Below are 20,055 nucleotides of genomic sequence, written 5' to 3' on the forward strand. Positions count from 1 at the left end.
GGACTTGTGATGAATATAAGGACTGTGGGAAGTATTTCCATTTCAAGTCAGATCTTAACTCCACATCAAAAAATTCATATCGGTGAAAACCCTTATAATTGCAGTGAATGTGGAAAGGCCTTTAGGGATAAGACAGAACATACAGTGCATCACAGAACTCATACTGCAAGGAAACATTATGAATGTGGTAAATGTGGAATGACTTTTAAGGAGGAAGTCTCATGATCATCAGAATTCATACTGTAGGAAGGCGTTATGAATGTAAGGAATGTAGGGAGGATTTTTCTCTACAACTTGTACATCAAAGAATTCATACTGGAGGGAAGTCTTATAAATGTAGTGAACATATGGAAACCTTCAGGAGCAAGAAATTCCTAGCTCTGCATCAGATTATTCATACTGGAGAGAAACCTTATGAATATAAGGATTGTATGAAAGTTTTTCTCTAGAACTTTGATCTTACTCGACATCAAAGAATGCATAGTGGAGAGAAACTATATGAATGTGGAAAGGCCTATGTGAGGAGGGTGTATCTTTCTATACATAAAGAATTCATACTGGAGACACCCTTAATAAATGTAAGGAGTATGGGAAAGCTTTTTACTATAATGCAGATCTTACTTGACATCAAAAAAATTCATACTGAATAGAAATCTTATGAATTTAATGAATGTGGGAAGACCTTCAGAGTGAGGATACAGCTTACTCAACACCAAAGAATTCATTAAGGGAACAAACCGTAAGAATATAATGCATGTAGGATGGCCTTTAGATAGAGGACAGTACTTGATGCCCATCAGTGAAATCATCTTGGTGATATTCCTCATGAATGTATGGAGTGTGGGAAGGACTTTTGCATTTCATATCTTATGAGACATCAAAAATTCCTTCCAAGTCAGATCTTTCTAAACTTCAAATAATTCAGTTTCTGAATGTAAGGTAATGCAACTATTTTCCAGTACAATATGGAAGAGAAATGGGGATAATGGACATCCTTGCTGTACCCTTGATCTTGTCCCCATTTCAAATAATGCTTACTCTAAGTTTTAGAAAAATGCTACTTAAAATATCATTTTAACAAAAGCTCCATTTATTTCTATACATTCTAGTACTTTTGATAGTCATGGGTACTTTATTGTGCCAAAAGCTTTTTCTGCACATATTGATAAAATCATTACTTCTATTGCTTTTGTTACTGGCATATCAATTACATTATTGATATGATAGGTCAAATATGTTTTTGATGGCTATCATTTGATATGTCAAATATACTATATTCCCAATACTGAAGCTGCAATACATTCCTTGTAAAAATATAGCCAGGTGAGAGTGTGGTGTTTTTGAAACTTTATTTTTTGTTTTCAACATTCATTTCCACGAGATTTTGAGTTCCAAATTTTCTCCCCATTTCTCCCCTCCTCCCACTCCAAGGCACAGTGCATTCTGATTACCCCTTCCCCCAATTTTCCCTCCCTTCTATCACACCCTTCCCTTCCCTTATCCCCATCTTCTCTCTTGTAGGGCAAGATAGATTTCTGTACCCCATTACCTGTATTTCTTATTTCCCAGTTGCATGCAAAAACAATTCTAACATTTGTTCTTTAAACGTTGAGTTCCAACTTCTTTCCCTTCCTCCTATCCCCACTGAGAAAGCAAGAAATTCAATATAGGCCATACATGTGTAGTCATGGAAAAGACTTCCATAATAGTCATGTTGTGAAGTACTAACTATATTTCTCTCCATCCTATCCTGTCCCCCACTAATTCTGTTCTCTCTTTTGGCTTTGTCCCTCACTGAAAGTGTTTACTTCCCTCCTCACATTTGCCCTCCCTTCTGTCATCCCCTCCACACCTCACTTATCCCCTTCTCCCCTACTTTCCTGTAGCATAAGATAGATTTTTCACACTAAATTTAGTGTGCATGTTATTCCCTCCTTAAGCCAAATGTGATGAGAATAAGCTTCACTTTTTCCCTCTCATCTCCCCACCTTTTCTCTCCTTGAAAAAGCTCTTTCTTGTCTTAAAATTTTGAGATAATTTTCCCCATTCCATTTCTTCCTTTCTCTTCCCAATATATTCCTCTCTCACTTAATTTTATTTTATTTTTTAGATATTATTCCTTCCTATTAAACTCACCCTATGTACTCTGTCTATATATGTGTATATAATCCCTCCAACTACCCAAATAGTGAGAAAAGTTTCAGGAGTTACAAATATTATCTTTCCATGTAGGAATGTAATCAGTTCAACTTTAGTAAATCCCTTATGATTTCTCTTTCCTGTTTCCTTTTCATGCTTCTTTTGATTCTTGTGTTTGAAAGTCAAACTTTATAATCAGCTCTGGTCTTTTCATCAAAAATGCTTGAAAGTCCTCTATTTCACTGAATGACCATTTTCCCCCCTGAATACTCAGTTTTGCTGGGTAGGTGATTCTTGGTTTTAATCCCAGTTCCTTTGACTTCTGGAATATCCTATTCCAAGCCCTTTGATCCCTTAATGTAGAAGCTGCTAGATCTTGTGTTACCTTGATTGTATTTCCACAATACTTGAATTTCTTTCTGGATGCTAGCAATATTTTCTCCTTGACCTGGGAACTCTGGAATTTGGCTACAGTATTCCTAGCTTTCCTTTCTGGATCTCTTTCAGGTTTTAGAATATCAGGGCAGTTTTCCTTGATAATTTCATGAAACATGATGTCTAGGCTCTTTTTTTGATCATGGCTTTCAGGTAGTCCCATAATTTTAAAATTGTCTCTCCTGGATCTATTTTCCAGGTCAGTTGTTTTTCCAGGGGGATATTTCATGTCTTCTATTTTTTCATTCTTTTGGTTTTATTTTGTAATTTCTTCATTTCTCATAAAGTCATTAGCTTCCAACTGCTCCATTCTAATTTTTAAAGAACTGTTTTCTTCAGTGAGCTTTTCAACCTCCTTTTCCATTGACCTAATTCTGCTTTTTAAAGCATTCTTCTCCTCATTGGCTTTTTGGATCTCTTCTGCCAATTGAGTTAGCCTATTTTTAAAGGTGTTATTTTCTTCAGCATTTTTTGTGTCTCTTTTAACAAGCTGTTGACTCACTTTTCATGATTTTCTTGCTCTCTCTCTGTTGCTCTCTCATTTCTGTTCCTAATTTTTCCTCCACCTCTCTCACCTGATTTTCAAAATCCTTTTTGAGCTCTTCCATGGCCTGAGATCATTGCATATTTATTTTGGAGGTTTTGGATACAGAAACCTTGACTTTTATGTCTTCCTCTGATGGTATGCATTATTCTTCCTCATCTGACAGTATGGAAGAAAATACCTGTTCACCAAGAAAGTAACCTTCCAAGAAAAAAATTTGGATGCCATTACCATTTTGTGTGCATTTACTTCCACCTATTTCCCCCTTGTTTTTTCTTTTCACTGTCTTCTTTCACTCCATCCCTTCTCAAATGTGTTTTGATTCTGACCACTGCCTCCTTCAGTTTGTTCTAAAATGTTCATAGCAGTTCTCTTTCTGGTGGTAAAGAACTGGAAATTGCAGGATGCCTATCAATTGGGGAAACGCTAAAAAAGCTGTGGTATGTGATTGTGATGGAATTCTACCATGCTAAATGAAATTAGGACATACGAAGAAAGATGCTATTTACATCCAGAGCTGATAAATTGAGGTATGGAATAATTTTTTATGTATACTTACAGATATATTACACACACACACCCAATCACATACCTTTATTTCTGTCTAATGGTATCTGTAAAGTGGAAGGGGTATGGGAAGAAAAAAATTTACATAATTTATTTTGAAAGGAATAGCAAGTTGTGCACAGTAGATTTGGAGTTTCATGTATAATCTTTTATTAATACTGGAAATTAATAACGAAAATGCCTGTTTTATTCCTTAAATTGAAAATAATTTTTAAAAAATAACACTTATGATAGGAGGGAAGATGATGACCACTAGAGTAGAATGTTTTATGAACTGTAAGGTAAAGTCACTATAACTAGTATTTTTATTTAACTACTTCTTTGGTGTAAAAGAGGTTTAAATTTAGAGGGTGAATGAAAGAAGTCTTTTTCCAGAAACAATTGTGAAATAGTAAATGAAGTGACAGATAGCATGTGAGAATAATGAAGGCAACATGTGGTGCAGATTGCTGGGCTGATCAGATTTTTCCTCTCCAAGCTAAATATTCACCTTCAACAAAAGCCATGACCCCAAAGCAAAATGAGTACACAAAGAATCAATGGCAAAATATCAGAGCATTTCTCTGAGGAGGAATAGTTTGTTGTTAACTTGGAGGGAAAGTTGAGCCAACATATAGTTGGGGAAAGTGGAGCAGAAAAGGAATGGGCAGCTTTTAGAGATTTGGTGTACAGCAGTGCATTTACTCATCTGGCTAAATGACACCCACAAATATCAAGACTGGTTTGAGGAAAACGATGGGGGAAATTCAGAAGCTACTAAATGAAAAAAGTGAGATCTCCACCAGGTTGTACCTGCTTTTACTTCCAATATCCACTTTCTGTTGACAGTTTTTGGGTTCTCATTTCTAGACCCAAGTTCATTTTTCAATGAGAAAACAAAAACCAAGAAAGATTTATTTTGTATAGCTTCCTCACAGGTATCCCTTCTTATCAGCATTATTCCATCAACCTTAAAACATGGTCTTCACTATTCTCTGATCTTGCTTTCAAGTTAGGCTTTTAAAATCTTTTTGTAACATTTATCAACAGAATAATTCCTTTCAGGCCTTCCTGTCTCTCCACTACTTTTCCCCCCTACAGATCTACTTTTAAAAAATTCATTCTCAGTGGTAATTAAAAATGTTTTTATTCTCATGATTAGTTATACTTCAGGTCAACTGGCTATTAAAAATTACAGCTAAATTTCAAATGCAAGCCTTCTGGCACAGAGTCTAGTCTTCTTTGCACTTTGCTGCCTCTTCACTCTCCAGTTTACTTTAACTTGACTTTTACCCAAAGATCTGATATGAATCAAAAACTTGAGTCTGAAAACTTTATTATACATTAAACAAAAAGGTAGAAATTATCAGGGCACCAGGAGGTAAGAATGCCCCAAACTAAAGGGATTCTTCTCATCCTTCCTCTTTTAGTCTAAGAAAGGAGGACCATCCTTACCAAAAATCAAACTGCGGGGAGGGACAAGAAACAGCAAAAATCCTTGTAATAACAAGTCATAGGCAAGCAAAACAAATTCCAACATTGTCCACAAGCAAAACATGAGGAAAACTGAGTGCCACAGAATGGATGATTTTGAATTGTGCTGGAGAATACTTTTAATAGTCCCTGGGAAAGCAAAGAAGTCAAATCTGTCATTCTTTGAAGAAATTCGGATTATTTACTAGAAGATCTAATATGAATCAATCACATAAATGTTAGAATTTGGGGAACATATTCTATCATGAATCCTCTTGAAAAAAATGGTTGTTCAGTGTTGATCAGTTTTTAAATCTTTTACAGTTGTCTTTACAATATTGTCACTGGATAAATTTTTCTCCTGTTCTGCTTACTTCAGTCTGTAGTGATTCATACAAGTCTTCCTTGAGTTCTATGAAAAACTTACTTCTGTAATCTCTTATATTACAATATTCTTCTGTCATCTTTGTATACCGTAACATGTTCAGTAATTCTACAAATGATGGGAATCTCTTCAGTTTCCAATTCTTTGCCACCACAAACACAGCTGCTATCAAATGTTTTTGTACATAGGGGTTTTTCCTTCTTTATTTGATCCTTTGCACCTAGTATCACCAAGCCAAAGGGTATGTGCACAGTTTACTAATTTTCTCAGCACTACTGCAAATTGCTTTCAAGAAGGGTTGGCCCAAGTTGTCACTCTATTAACAGCAAGGGCCATCTCCAGTCTTCCTGATTTCTATCTTGCTATTGCATTCAAATGGCTCCTGAGCAGAAAGTGAGGCTAGTGACTGTACAGTCATCCCTCACTTAAATCCCATTCAAAGGAAGTCATGGCATCATCTTCCTGATGACATGGTCCCCTTCCAGAACAAAAGATAAACAATGAACAATTTCCCTTTTCTGTCATGTTAGGCAATCTGAGGTAGTGCAACCATGTTACTTCAAAGTTGTTTTCATTTCTCTAAAAAAGTGAGTTAGTGTTTTTTCATAATTACTGCTCACTTTGGTTTCTAATTTGAAAACTCCCGTTTATATTCCTTGCCCATAATAGGAATCTTATTCATGTTTTCATGTGTGTCTCTAATTGGATGACGAGGCATTTGGCCACCATGAGAAGGCCATAGCTAATCCTCCTGTTTACCAGGATTTCAGTTCAGGATACAGGGCAGAAATTATATTGCATCAACATCTGCCACAGATCCTTATGATGCTTTGTTTCAATTAAGATGATTCCAGATTTTGATGGTCTCCAGGGGCTTCCCAAATGAATAGGAACTGAAGCAGCAGCAGCAACATCAGGAACAAAGCTCACACTATGAACTGTTCCTCAACCACCAGCAACAATTATTCATCACACATTAGGATCAGGCTCATGTCATGGCCAAGAGGTCATCCAAAGGATCTTGCATGCCATATGCTAAGGGATCAAAGTTATTAATACTAAGGCCCTCCTAATATCACCATCCACTCAGTAACCTCTGCCTCAGCAAGCATAACCTCTCCCTCCCTCCCATGGCAAGATAACACTAAATCTTTGCCCCCTGACAGGCCTCTAGAGAGGAGAGGGATATCTCCTTCCCCATGATGCCTTTGAATTGCATGTAGGGACTCAGAATCACGGTCTAATCAACTGGGGGAATCTTCCAACATTCCTTATAATCATGAAGGATCAGTCTAGTATGAATTCTCTCATTGACATAGTATCCTTAGTCTAAAGGCCTTCCCAAACTCAGAGCTTTCTTTATGAGAAATTCTCTAAGAATTGATTCTTTGATGTTGAGCAAGTTATGTCTTCAGGCTGAAGGTCTTCCTGCATTCATTGCATTCATAAGGTCCCTCTCCAGTATGAATGTGCTGATGCTGAATAAAAGATACATTTAGGGGGAAGGCTTTACCTTGTACATTATATTCAGAAGCTATGAATTTATTTGAAGTTGGAAAAGATCTGATTTGTGATGGAAGACTTTCACACAATACTCACATTCATAAAGAATTTCTCCAGTATGAATCCTGATACATAGTAAAATGTGGCTTCTTCCTGAAGGCCACCCCACATTCACTACATAAGATTTTTGCCAACATAAATTTTTGATGTCTAATAAGATCTGAATTGCAATGGAAGACCTTCCCACACTCCTTAGATTCATGAGGAATCTCACCAGCATGAATTCTCTGATGGACATAAAGTAGTGTTCTCCATCTGCAGGCCTTCCTACATGCATTACATTGTTAAGTTTTCTTTCCTGAATGAATCCTTTGGTGTTGAGTAAGTTGTACTTTCACTCTGAAGGTCTTCCCACATTCATTACATTCATAAGGTTTCTTTTCAGTATGCATTCTCTGATGCCTAGGAAGCTGGTCCTTACTCCTGAAGGCCTTCCCACATTCACTACATTCATAAGGTTTCTCTCCAGTATGAATTCTTTGATGCACAGTAAAATGTGACTTAGCAGTGAAAGCCTTCCCACATTCATTACATTCATAAGGTTTCTCTCCAGTATGAATTCTGTGATGCACAGTAAGGTGTGTCTTACTACTGAAAGCCTTCCTGCATTCACTGCATTCATAAGGTTTCTCTCCAGTATGAATTCTGTAATGCTCTGTAAGTTGTGTCTTATCCCTGCAGGCCTTCCCACATTCACTACATTCATAAGGTTTCTTTAAAATATGAATTCTCTGATGCAGAGCAAGGTGCTGCTTGCTCCTGAAGGATTTGATACATTCACTACATTCATAAGGTTTTTCTCCAGTATGAATTCTGTAATGCTCTGTAAGTTGTGTCTTATCCCTGCAGGCCTTTCCACATTCACTACATTCATAACGTTTCTCTCCACTATGAATTCTCTTATGCACAGTAAAATATGACTTACTCCTGAAGCCCTTTCCACATTCACTACATTCATAAGGTTTCTCTCCAGTATGAATTCTCTGATGAACTGTAAGTTGTATCTTATATCTGAAGGCCTTTCCACATTCACTACATTCAAAAGGTTTCTCTCCAGTATGAATTGTGTGATGCATTCTAAGTTCTGTCTTATCCCTGAAGGTCTTCCCACATTCACTACATTCATAAGGTTTCTCTCCAGTATGAATTCTGTGATGCACTCTAAGTTGTTTCTTATATCTGAAGGCCTTTCCACATTCACCACATTCATAAGGTTTCTCTCTAGTGTGAATTTTCTCATGTATAGCAATCTGCTCCTCGCTCCAGAATGTCTTCCCACATTCATTACATTCAGGAGGTTTATCTCCAGCTAATTCTCTGCTCTCTGAAAGGGAAGAATAAGGAGCTGATTAAACCTGTCTTTTTTACCCTCTCCCAAGGTTCTTAGTCATTCAAAGGTTTTAGAGCCATTTGCTTGCCTTCTCCCTTAAGAAGGCTAGCCTCACTAGTCTTTCACCAAGAACCAATTTATTTTGTTGAAAGTATGATGACTCAAAGTTAACACATTTAAACGATTTGAGGATGAATTTACCTGAAGAGATGAATGGACCCTTCCTTACCCTTCTTTAACTGGATTACCTTTGAATGGAATAAGACTATTCAGAAAAAAAAAAAGATGACTTTGAGACTTGCAAATATATCCTTATCATCTGAGGGAAAAATAGGAAAAGACTGAAGAGGAAGAAAATAAGAGAATTGAGTTTAGAGTGAAGAGAAATACATACATGAAGTAAAGAGAATAACGAAACATGAGGGGGAAATGTGACAATTGTTGCCATTAATTTCCTCTAGAAATCCAGCACATCTACTTAGTAAGGAATAGACATCCAAAACAGTAAGATATACAGGTGTTATTGACAAGAGATTACCTGAAACACTATTCAAACTCTGATAATCAAAGACTTTTGTAAAAATAAGCACAATTTGGACGTAGCAATAAAGTATGAGATTAGCAAAGTTACCTTAAAATGATAAATTTTGGCCGTTATTTTGAAAAAACTACTTATTAAGTAGCTGCTGCCATTCTTCTGAAAAGGAACAGCAGTTTCAGCTAGTTGAGCTAGTTTCAGCTGTTCATATCCTTTAACACAATGGTCACAGTACTAGGTCCTCTTCCTCAATACATTACTGAAAGGAAACAAAGCACTCTCACTAAAATGTTTCACAACAGCTTTTTGTGAAATAGCAAAATATTGGAAACCAAGGATGGGTTTATGGCTACATGAAGTCCTGTTATACGAACATTTTAATGTGCCTTTATGCTTTAAAGAAAAACAAGAGGACACATAACATGACAGAATGAGGTCAGTATTAGATAGTATTAGATATTTTGAAAAGTAATAGCAGCAAAGCAGCATAATCATAAAAACAAAGGAAAATATCAGAAAATAACTAAGAAGCAGAAAGTGCAGAATATTTAATATCTTAAATAATGTACTTATTTTAAAAGGGAGAATGAATTCATGGAAGTGAGGCAGGAGAATGCCTGCTTAAGAGAAGTAAATCTTCAAAGAACAGAAGAGAAATAACTGCCCTATTTAAGGCAACAACTTTCTTTGAAAGTGGAGGTACATTTCAGTAAAGAAACACATAAATAAGTAACTTGCTGAGGTAAAAAAATGGAAGTTTGAAAGTCTCAGCTCCTCTCAACAGGCCTGTAGCACCAAGGCAATATTTACAGTGCCTATGGCAGCTATGAATATACTGGTATAATCTTGAATCACAAAATATAACAGACTCTCCACATGGAAGACAGAAGGAAAATATTTATTCAAATACCAGAAAGCTAAGAACCAACACCATAAAGTCAAATCCATCACAGCAACAAAAAAATTTATACAAAATAACAATGCAGAGGGCAACACCATCCCCAAGCCTCCCCACTGCTAGGGCATTCCCACAAATAAACACTCACAACTTTCTGACTGCTTCCTCTCTCTCCCTCAATTCAAACTGCTGTGTCCAATTTCCTCTTAGTTCTACTCCACCTTTTGCTACTCTACCCTTTCAGCAAGCCTTCTACCTGATTCATGGGACTCAGAATTCCAGGTGACTCAGGCGGGTTAGATGGGCCTATTAATGGATGGGAAAGATCTTCCCATTCTGAAGCAAAAATACATTAACAATACAAGGCCTGAGAAGCTTTGATAGGCCATTTTGTTCAACATTTTGTAAGAACTTTGACCTAAAATGACCAACAGATCATTAGTTTGCAATGACTCATCTGCTTGGTTTTTATGTACTCACCTGGCCAGCTTCTTCTGGGAATATCTGCCTCTGGCATCCAGGATGTTTCCTTTATTTCCAAATGGTAGATCACATCTAGTTTGGGAACTGCAAATCCTATTCAGTGAATATGTACTAGGGAGTCATCTCAGAGTTCCATCATAGAATAGAAAATGTTCTATATAATACAATTCTGTATTTTATAATAAAAATATTCCTCCCAACTCTTAGAAAGGTAGGGAAATACAGGTCCTAAATGTAACTTATACCACGAAGGGCACCAGGTAAGCTGATTTTGTTTTGAGATTTTTGCTTTTCAAATGTGGAGCTCAACTGGTTAGGTAGAGGGAAAAGTAAGGTTGGGTTTTTTTAGGTGTCAGGGAGAGGAGAAATTATATTTTTTAAAGAAAGCATCCATAAAACACTAACAGAATTCAAAATTAGTTTAACTCCTCTTTGGGCAAAAAGTAAGCATGCTAGAAAGACCTCAAGCATTAGTACAAAGGACATTCTATATCATGGTAGAATGGATTACTGAGTAGAACTTAGGAAAAAATGGTTCACTTGACTCGTTCCCTGCTTAGACAGTGGTAACACAATTTCTAATAAAACCTACACTGGGCTTAAAAAGAAAATCATGGATTTGATGCAGCAGAGAGGCAAAGATACATTTTAAAGGATAAAAAATCAAGACATCACTTTCCAGGCTTACTAAGCAAAGGGCTTTTTTCTTGGAAACAAGTAGCACAAATAATCTGTCTCTTGGCTAAAAAAGTCATTAGGAATATTTTCCTCTTGTATGCCAAAGAATAACTGTTAATATCTTGAAAGTTGTCTTATTATATATAAAGAGTCCAAAGGACAGCTGTTCTTACCTAAAAATACCAAGTTCCTATAGTTCTCCAGCATCACATCCTTGTACAACTTTTTCTGAGATGGGTTCAATTGTACCCACTCCTCTGGGGTGAATTCCACAGCCACATCCTTGAATGTGACCTGAAATACCAAAAACATGTATGCTTACCCAGCTATAGCTCTAAGTGTTATGAAGTTCAAATGGAAACTACTTGCCAGTAGGCTGAGGAAATTGAGGTAATTGAGTGAACCACACTGACTCCATTTTGTGACTGAGTTCTGGAGATAACTTAGTTCCTTTTTCTATTCAATTATAGGTCTAGTCCAACTTCTGTCTTATGAGGAAAATTTATTCAATTCTGGAAATTGGGAGAAAACCTTATTGCATTGTTTGAAACTAGCCCTGCCTAGCTAGGAAATCAGAACATCTTTACCTGCTGGTTACCTAGGTTATGCTGACCAGAAACCCAGTCAGATCTATTAAAAAAAAAAAAAAAAAGAACTGTTCACAATTCTGTCTTCTCTGAAAACTGGTCCCATTGTGAACAATTAGTAATTGTTCCCATGTTCCTTTGTTTGTATACAGACACTTGGGAAGAGTGGGACAATTCTGTTGTTGAATTCAGGGAAATGAACCTGTTATCCCCTGAGAGAAGAGGGAAAAAAAGAAATTTACATGATAACTTCTTTATATATTTAAAAGGAATAGCAAGCTGTACATAATAGATTTGCAATTTCATATGAAATAATCTTTTTTATCATACTGTTTTTAAATGCTTGTTTCATTCCATAAATTAAAAAATGAATAAAAATTTTTAGACAAGAATTCCTCTGATTAGCTTGTAAGCTCCTTAACAGAAGAAGCCATTATTGCCATGCTTTGTATACTCCACACTTAGCACAAGTGCCTGGCACTTTGTAGGTGCTTCATAAATGCTTATTGCTGTAAATGGTCCCCATGATATCAATTTTAAATGTGTATGTGTGTGGGGTGGGGAGTGGTTTGTGCTACTTTTTTTTTTTAAATGTGCACCCATGGCTCCTTCTTCTGCCCTCTGAACTGAAGCAGCAGTATGGCTAATTCCTTTTTTACTTGCTGAAATAAACAATGAAAATGAAATAGTTGAAGACAGCTGTCCTGTGGTCCTAAGTCTTCTCTTCCAATCTAAACAAAGCCAGTCCCTTTGCCCAATCAGCCTGATCTCATCACAACTAAGGCAGATACCTTCCTCTTTTCATCCAATCACTGCGCTTCTTAACATGTGCTGCTCTAAAATGAATATGAGGATGTTCAATGCTGCTAGAACCATAAGAGTAAATGCAAGCGGGGGACTACAACCTCCTGTCTCTAACAGCAGGTGAACAGTTTTTTACTGCTAAAAAGGATGTTAAAGGACCATTATTTTCCAGTTCATATATCTGGAGTGAAGAGACTTTAGAGTTCAATTTTTTCACTTTACACATTAGAAAAATGAGTCCCAGAGAGAAAGTAACTTGCTTAAGGTCAAAAGGAAGTAAATGGTAGATACGCACTTTGAGACCAGATGCTCCTGGCTGCAAATAGAGCACTATTCTCACATTACCATGTTGCCATTCCCTTTCTGTATAGCCAAACCTAGGAAACAACTGAGTTTTTTAACAAAAACATTCATAAGAGCATTCTTTGGGACAGCAGAGAGCTGGTAACAAACTGAATTCTCACCAGTAAAAGACAGCTAGAAAAAAAGGCATATGAATCACAGTCATTTATATACTTAAAAATGACAAATATGAGGAATTCTGAGAAGCATTGGAAGATATATGTTAACTGACACAGTGTAAAGTAAGTAGACCCAACAACATAACATGCAAAATTACAAAAATATAATGATGCTGAACTATGAATACCTGAAAACAAAAAGTTGAATCTATTACTTACAAGACTTATGGATAGGTGAGAGATAAGACAGCAAACTCAGGCATAAAATGGATAGTTTTGATTACATTAAATTAAAAAGATTGTGTAAAATTGTAACAAATATGTCCAAGATTAGGAAGAAAGCAGAAAACTGGGGAAAAATTTTTATAGACAGTTTATCAGATAAAGGTCTCCAACCTAAAATATATTTTATATATATAAAGAACTCTGTCAAATCTATAAGAATATGAATCATTCCCAACATTGATAAATGGTCAAAGGATGTGAACAAGCAGTTTTCTAATGAAATAATCAAAACAATTCAGTTATATAAAAATGCTCTAAATCATTATTGATTAGAGAAATGTCAATTAAAAACAACCCTGAGATATCACTTTACACTTCCCAGATTGGCTAAAACAATAGAGGGCAAAAATAAAAAGGCGACAAATGTTGGAGGGGATGTGGAAAAACGGGGACACTATTTCATTGATAGTGCAACTGTAAAATGATCCAGCCTTTGTGGTAAGCAATCTGGACTTATGTCCAAAGACTTATTAAACTACCTATACCCTTTGACCCAGCAATACCTCTACATGGTCTATCTCTAAAGATGATTAGGGATAAAGAAAAAGAACCTGTGTGTTGTAAAATGTTTATAGGATCTCTTTTTCTGATGGTAAAGAACTGGAAATTGCAGGGATGCCCATCAATGAAGGAATGGCTGAACAGGTTCTGGTACATGACTGTGCTATGAGAAATGATGAGCTATATGATTTTAGAAAAACATAAGATTTTGATGAAATAATTAAGACCAAAAAAAAGCAGAATGGAGCGCTGTATACAGTAACAATAATGTTTTAAGAAGTTCTTTGAGTAAATATGTTACTTTATCCATTACAAATACCCAAAGTAAATATAAAGGACATATGAACAAAGATGCTATCTGCATCCAGAGGAAGAACTGATAAACTGAAGTATGCATAGAATTCTTTTACATATCTATATCTCTCTATATATGCAATACATACATACACACACACAGCTATTTCTGTCTAGTGGTAGTCATCTGTAAGGTAGAAGTGGAATGGGAAGAAAAAAAGAACTTCATATGATAATTTTACTGTACTTTTGAAAGGAATAACAAGTTGTGCGTAGTAGATTTGCAGTTTCGTTTAGAATCACCTATTTTGTGTGATGGAAATGCTTATTTTTTTCGATAAATTAAAAACTATTATCACTTCTGATAGCAAATAAGATGGAAGACCACTAGAGGAGAATGTTTTGTAAACTATCAGATAAAGTCACTGTCATTGGTTTTTTGGAATTGTGGAATTTGGAACTTGTTTGGAGTAAAGGAGCATCAAATTTGGAGGGTGAAGGAAAGAAGTGTTTCCCCAGAAATGACTGAGGCGAAATAGCACAAAATCTTATAGGAAAAATAAAAGAAACTCTTCTAATTGCTCCCTAACCACTCATTCCTTACGCTGATGAGGCAGTCTCTGTTCCAATGACTTATGTGCCTTTAAATGCTTTCAGTGAAGCTTCCTCCCCAGGTACAAGAGGTCCTCCAGCAGCTCTTTGCCAGCATAGCTGTAGACTGATGTCATGTCTCCTCTGGGTCACCCACATGTAAAAGAGCCAGGTAGCTCAGGGGCTGTGGCCTTGCTTGCATAAGTAACCACAATTGCTTCCATTCAGTCCCCCTCAATAGGCTCTCTTACACAGAGGGGCTTTCACAGAGGCCCTTCTGGGTCCGGTAATCGTTTTAGGCAACAAACATTTGGAAACTTCTTCCAAAGGTAAAGCAGACACTGATTTTTTCTACTCCAGGCTGCTGACTTTAGTCCCTGGTGAGCTAGTGACTTAACCCCTTCCATCGAGGTTGGACAAAAAAATGAGAATCCAAAGAGACTTCAAGAACTTAGAAGAATGGGCTGAATCTAACAAGAGGGACCCAGGATGCATCAATATAAGCTATATTTCTGACCTAACTGAGCCACTAATGGAAGTCTAACATCAGGGCTGAGGAGGACAACTTCTCCTCTTTATATATGGGTGGCTGTAATGCCAACAGGATATCCAGAGCAGGTGCTATGAATATGTATGTGTATTTCTAGAGTAAATTTGCAAAATATAAATAACTCTCTTCCTCAAAGGCAAAACCAAAATATTTATTCAGATACCAAAAAGTCAGTTCCACCATGGTAACAAAGAAGTTTGTCATCCAGGGAGCACTGACATCCCCAAGCCTTCCCTCCTTCCCTCTATTAGATCTCCCCCCAAACACCTCCCCAGGCAAAATTCCTTATTACCCCTTGCTGCTCTCTCCAGCTCTACTTCATTCTCACTTCCTGCAGCACCCACCTGCTCCACCACTTCCTCCCACCTCCTTGGGACTCGGGCTCCATCATAGCAGTCAGCTGGGCAAAAGCTGAAAGCAGGTCACATAGGCCTATTAATGGACAGGAACAATCTTCCTATCCCATTATACAGTGGCATATTGCTATTAAAAGCAGATGAATGGGCTTGTTTGGGGATCCTTGTGATTTGAAGTAGCCAGAATTTTTTTTTTTACATTTAGCTTCAAAAGGTTAAGATAATCATTAATAATAAGAAAGGAGCAGAAAACTCAGTCGCATATTCAATAAAATTTGTGGTTTGTTTTTTTTAAAAAAAACAAGGCTATCTCATGGGAGTCAAATACTCTTTTTTTAATTTCAGCAGCTAGAAGAATCATGTTTTGCACAAAAGCCTGTGAAATTTAGCTTTATCAGAACGGGAATGGTGGTGGCAGAAGTGGAGAATGGGGGAAGGGAGTTCATGTACAGCAACAAAAAGGCCACAATTTCCCCAATTTCACATTAGGAATAAGTGTCAGAACCTGGATTCAAACGGAGATCCTTTGAACACAAAACCACACTGCTTCAAGAGGGGATAATTACATTGAATAATATTTCCTTTATGTAAATAAATACTTGACTGTATGCATGTACATATATATGTATGTGTGTGTGAATATATATTAATCTGTTCGAAGGCAGCTAGGCAGCTCGGTGCCTAGAGTGCTGTGCCAGGAGTCTGGAAGACTCATCTTCCTGGGTTCAGATTTGGCCTCACACAATTACGAGATGTGTGACCCTAGTCAAGTCACTCCACCCTCCTCTTTGCCTCAGAAGGAAATGGCCAACTACTCAAGTAATTGCCAAGAAAACCTCAAATGGGGTCAACAAAAGTCCGACAAAACTGAAAACGACTGAACAACAAACTTGTAGGCAGATATGCAGCTTTCTAACATACGTATAGTTTATATTATTTCACGTTTGAAGCGGGAGGACAAACTGGTCAATAAGCTATCATTCAGCTCTAAATACACGATTCCCTGAGGACCACACGTTCTAGGCTGACAGCACAGAGAAAGAAGCGCCTCCCTCCGTCTCCGGCCGGAGACCGCATTTCAGGAAAGCAGCACGTGGCACTCACCTGTCCCGGCCTGGCCGTCAGCACAGGGGCCATGCCCTTACCGGGGCGGGGCAGGGCTGGGGAGGGAAGGAGAGCCGAGAGCGGGGGGCGGGCCACGCCGGGGGCCTGCCCCATCGGAGAGAGGCAGGGCGGTGCAGGGGACTTCAGAGACAAAACGGCGTTGCGGTGGGGGGCACGGCCGCAGGCAGGATCAGGGGAGGCTTTCCGAAGGATGCCCGGAGGACCACACGACCATAGCACCGGGAGCACCTGCCCTCGGACCCTGGGGAACGACCGCGAGCTGGATGGGCAGGACCTGACCAGGGTCCAGGGACACGGCCACGAATGAAGGAGTAGAACTTACACCCCTCCCCTTCTCCGTCAGCTCCCGAACCAGCCCTTGGGACACCGACCCCGCCGCACGCCCGAAGCCGGTCTCCGTCGGGCACTGGCCCCACTCTCGGGTACTCCTCACCCCGTCACACTTAAGCTTAGGACCGAGGAGACAAACATGCCACAAGCAAGCACGGAAGAGGCCGAAAGAAAGTGTGACGGAAGTAACGAAGCTAGACGGAAATCCCGTCTTCCTGGCCCTGGGCTTGGAAAATACTCCCCGATGCGCGCATGGCTTTCTGGGAATTGTAGTCTGGAAACTGAAGCTTCTGCGCATGTCTGGTGTTCTGCCCCGCCCCTCCCCTGGAATGCAGTCCCGCCTCCCTGCTTGCCCCGCCCCTTCTGCTCTGGCCCTTCCCTCAGGAATGTCTGCCACATGGTAGGTGGACCACATAACAGTAAGAGCCGGCAAGTACCTGAAGCGTCCGGCGTCCGGCTCTGTTAGGCACTTTACGGTGACTGTCTCATGGGGTCCTCACCACAACCCTGGGGCCCCCATTTTATAAAGGCAGAAGCTAGGGCGAAGGGACCGTGCCTGGGTCTCTCCGCTGCCTGGACCAGCTCCCAGCCCGATCCCTTCTCCTCCCTCCGTTCTTCCCCAGCCTCCAATGGCCGCAGGGGCGCTGCCTCGGTCTCCCATCCCCCGCTGTCCCGACCCGGGAGGACTCTGCCCGGCTCTGCCTCCCTCCGGGCCGATGCCCTGCCCCGGCAGCTGCCCTGCTCTCTCCCTCGGTATTGGAGGAAGTGACCGGGACGTCTACGAGATCATGAAGGACGGGAGAGAAACGAGAGGAGAAACAAATGTTTATGGGACTATTAACTGACTGTTCTTCTAACTCCAGGTATGGGTAGCAAAAAGGTGGTCTGAGCCTCCAATCCATGATGCCAGTAAGCCTGTGAGATGCTGGTATGAACTGCAGAAGGTGATCTCATGGGAAGGGTGGGAAAATGACTGTTCAGCCTGGGCTGAGGTAGGATTCTCCTGTCTCAGTTTCCCCACTGACACCTGGCAGATTTTAAGCCTGGCTGGATACTACATTACAATCTACTTCTGCCTGGAATTGACATGAAGTTAGGGAGATACTGTTTCCCTGCAGTGTCCCTGCTCTTGGCAGCAATCTCCTGTAATCAAAGGTTTTGTAAGCTTAATACTAGATCTATTAAATTACAGATTGTTGGTAGGGGAACATCTGAGGTTAAGTCTAAAATTAAGTTATTAGGTTTAGGACATTAGACCAACAACAATGTTAGGGTCCTTTAATTCTTAGTAATTGTGTGGAGACAATTAGGTCAAGGGCTTGTGAAGTTAGCATACACAGTTATTATTTTTGTCTCAGTTGGTTAATGTTGCAAGAAGAATGGTTTCTGGTTTATATTGTAAATGCTTTAAAAGAAGTATTACCTGACTCTCATCCTCCTAATGGGGGAAATGAATAGTGAATCAGTGTTAAGATATAAATACTGGGTTCCAATGTGGATTTCTTAAGTCCCAGTTTTGATTTTGTAAGAGTGGTAAGTGTATAAAGCTTAAGAATGACCATCTAAAATGCTATTAAGGTCAGTTTTGTAGGAGAGTGGACATCTGGATTTCTACAAGGTGATAAAGGGAAGAAGATGCAGAGATGCTGTGCTGAAGAAGGCCTGAAGGAGCATCTAAATCAGAAAACTGCATCAGATGATGCCTCTCCCCAGATGAGATGGAATCTCTGAATGGATAATTCATTGTTCTACCTTAGTATTTTAAATCTCTGTCTCTGTGCTTATAACAAGGAGACAGTCCCCTTGTAATTTGTCAATGTGTTGGTCAACTTTGTTCCCTTCCAATATTCATATAGAGGGGGATAGATGATGGGAATTCATAGGGAAAAGAATGTGAGGATTGGATTGATGTGTGGAAACAGGAATTTTAAAGATTGCCCATGTTCTCATTCAGACTTGGTCTTCATCTTTCAATATAGACAAAAGCATGAAGGAGAAGAAGGAGTGGTTTGAGAGTATAAAAAGTGAAGGAGATCAATTAACAGATAATCTGTATCAGCAGGGGTGTGAAAAGTCTTCAGATGATAGAGAAGAGGAGGGATTTACTGAAATGAGGACACTGTGAAGACTTTTCCTTATAAAAAATATGGGGAATATTGTATTTTCTAAATAAAATTTCTTTTCCATAAGGCCTCTCTTTCTGGACCTGATTTCCAGGAGTCTGGGGCTTTGGGCAGTTAGGGCTCTTCCCTTCTCTTTGTGGTAGTGCTGTGGTCTGTAGGCGAAATTTGGAAGTTACTCAAATCTCTCCTTTGTTTGTTATACTGTTGCCACATCAACACTACCAGCTCCCCCTTCTCCCTCTCCCCTCCTTTTTATTTTAGTTATAGAATAGCCACATGAGCAGTTAGTTAGGTAACAGATAAGGAAGTGTGTTGGGATAAGTGAATAATTCCCAGGGTTTGTCTAGTTTTTCACACTTAGATTGTAAGCCTGCCTCCCAGCCAACGGAGAGGTGGGATAGTGGGGAGGTGGGACTCTCTGTGCTAGGGTATATAATGGTGTTTTCTTCTTTGTAAGTTGCCTCCTTCCATCAGCCTCATCCTGGTGGAGGGACTCCCCTTTCTCTCTAGAATTGAATAAATCACTTTCTATTCTTACCTTGGGAAGCCTCTGAATTTATTTAAAATTTTGGGTAATGGTCTTGTCTTTTTGACCCACACATCTGTCTTCTACTGTGCTGGCTCCCAGGTAAGGAAGGAGAACACACAGTGGTCATGGGGTCACAAACATGATTGTATTCTCCTTTTTACATCATTCAAAGCTCCTTTGGGAACTTTCTTCTCATTCATTTGTTAAAGTTATTAAATTTGTTTAAGGTCCTCCTTTGAGTATACAATACTTGAGTCAAGTAATTATCAGTCCCACTGGTTTTTCTTGAAAGCCAGTGAGTTTTGGTATACTTTGTTTTGCTTCTCATTTTACATGCCAGAAGAGAGATTGTGGTGATTCAATCTCCAATCTCCCTGCCTGTTTCTCCAGGGGAGTGAATCACCATGTCCTGCAGGGCCAGTCAGAGTGTAAGCCCCAGATACCTACCTGGGTACCAAGAGAATCCAGGGAAGGCCCCCCAGGCTTCTCATCTATAGCACACCCAGC

At 39.0% G+C, this 20,055-nt stretch overlaps 1 protein-coding gene across 2 annotated transcripts; it reads right to left on the bottom strand.

The window, feature by feature from the left end:
• Window positions 1-2,069: 2,069 nt before the first annotated feature.
• On the bottom strand, window positions 2,070-20,020 carry LOC140522283 (uncharacterized). 2 transcript variants are annotated; one of them, XM_072637550.1, is made up of 4 exons: window positions 16,546-17,152; window positions 11,186-11,306; window positions 10,332-10,427; window positions 2,070-8,409 (listed from the first exon to the last, which is right to left on the bottom strand). In XM_072637550.1, the coding sequence occupies exons 1-4, from the start codon at window positions 16,657-16,659 to the stop codon at window positions 7,370-7,372; spliced, it is 1,371 nt and encodes a 456-aa protein (XP_072493651.1). In that variant the 5' UTR covers window positions 16,660-17,152; the 3' UTR covers window positions 2,070-7,369. The 2 variants fall into 2 exon arrangements, 1 of the variants encoding a protein (XP_072493651.1); XR_011973267.1 differs by having other exon boundaries at window positions 8,329-8,409; window positions 9,047-20,020.
• Between the last annotated feature and the right edge of the window lie 35 nt (window positions 20,021-20,055).

This window comes from Notamacropus eugenii, chromosome 1 (genome assembly GCF_028372415.1).
Source record: "Notamacropus eugenii isolate mMacEug1 chromosome 1, mMacEug1.pri_v2, whole genome shotgun sequence".
NCBI lineage: Eukaryota > Metazoa > Chordata > Mammalia > Diprotodontia > Macropodidae > Notamacropus > Notamacropus eugenii.

Excerpts from the sequence above, each read along its gene's own strand:
- LOC140522283 (XM_072637550.1), bottom strand. The coding sequence starts at position 16,659 with ATGGGGCAGGCCCCCGGCGTGGCCCGCCCCCCGCTCTCGGCTCTCCTT. Across the intron at positions 11,307-16,545 it reads TGACGGCCAGGCCGGGACAG|GTCACATTCAAGGATGTGGC; the intron begins GTGAGTGCCACG and ends TTGGTATTTCAG. Across the intron at positions 8,410-10,331 it reads TCCCAGAAGAAGCTGGCCAG|AGAGCAGAGAATTAGCTGGA; the intron begins GTGAGTACATAA and ends CTTCCCTTTCAG.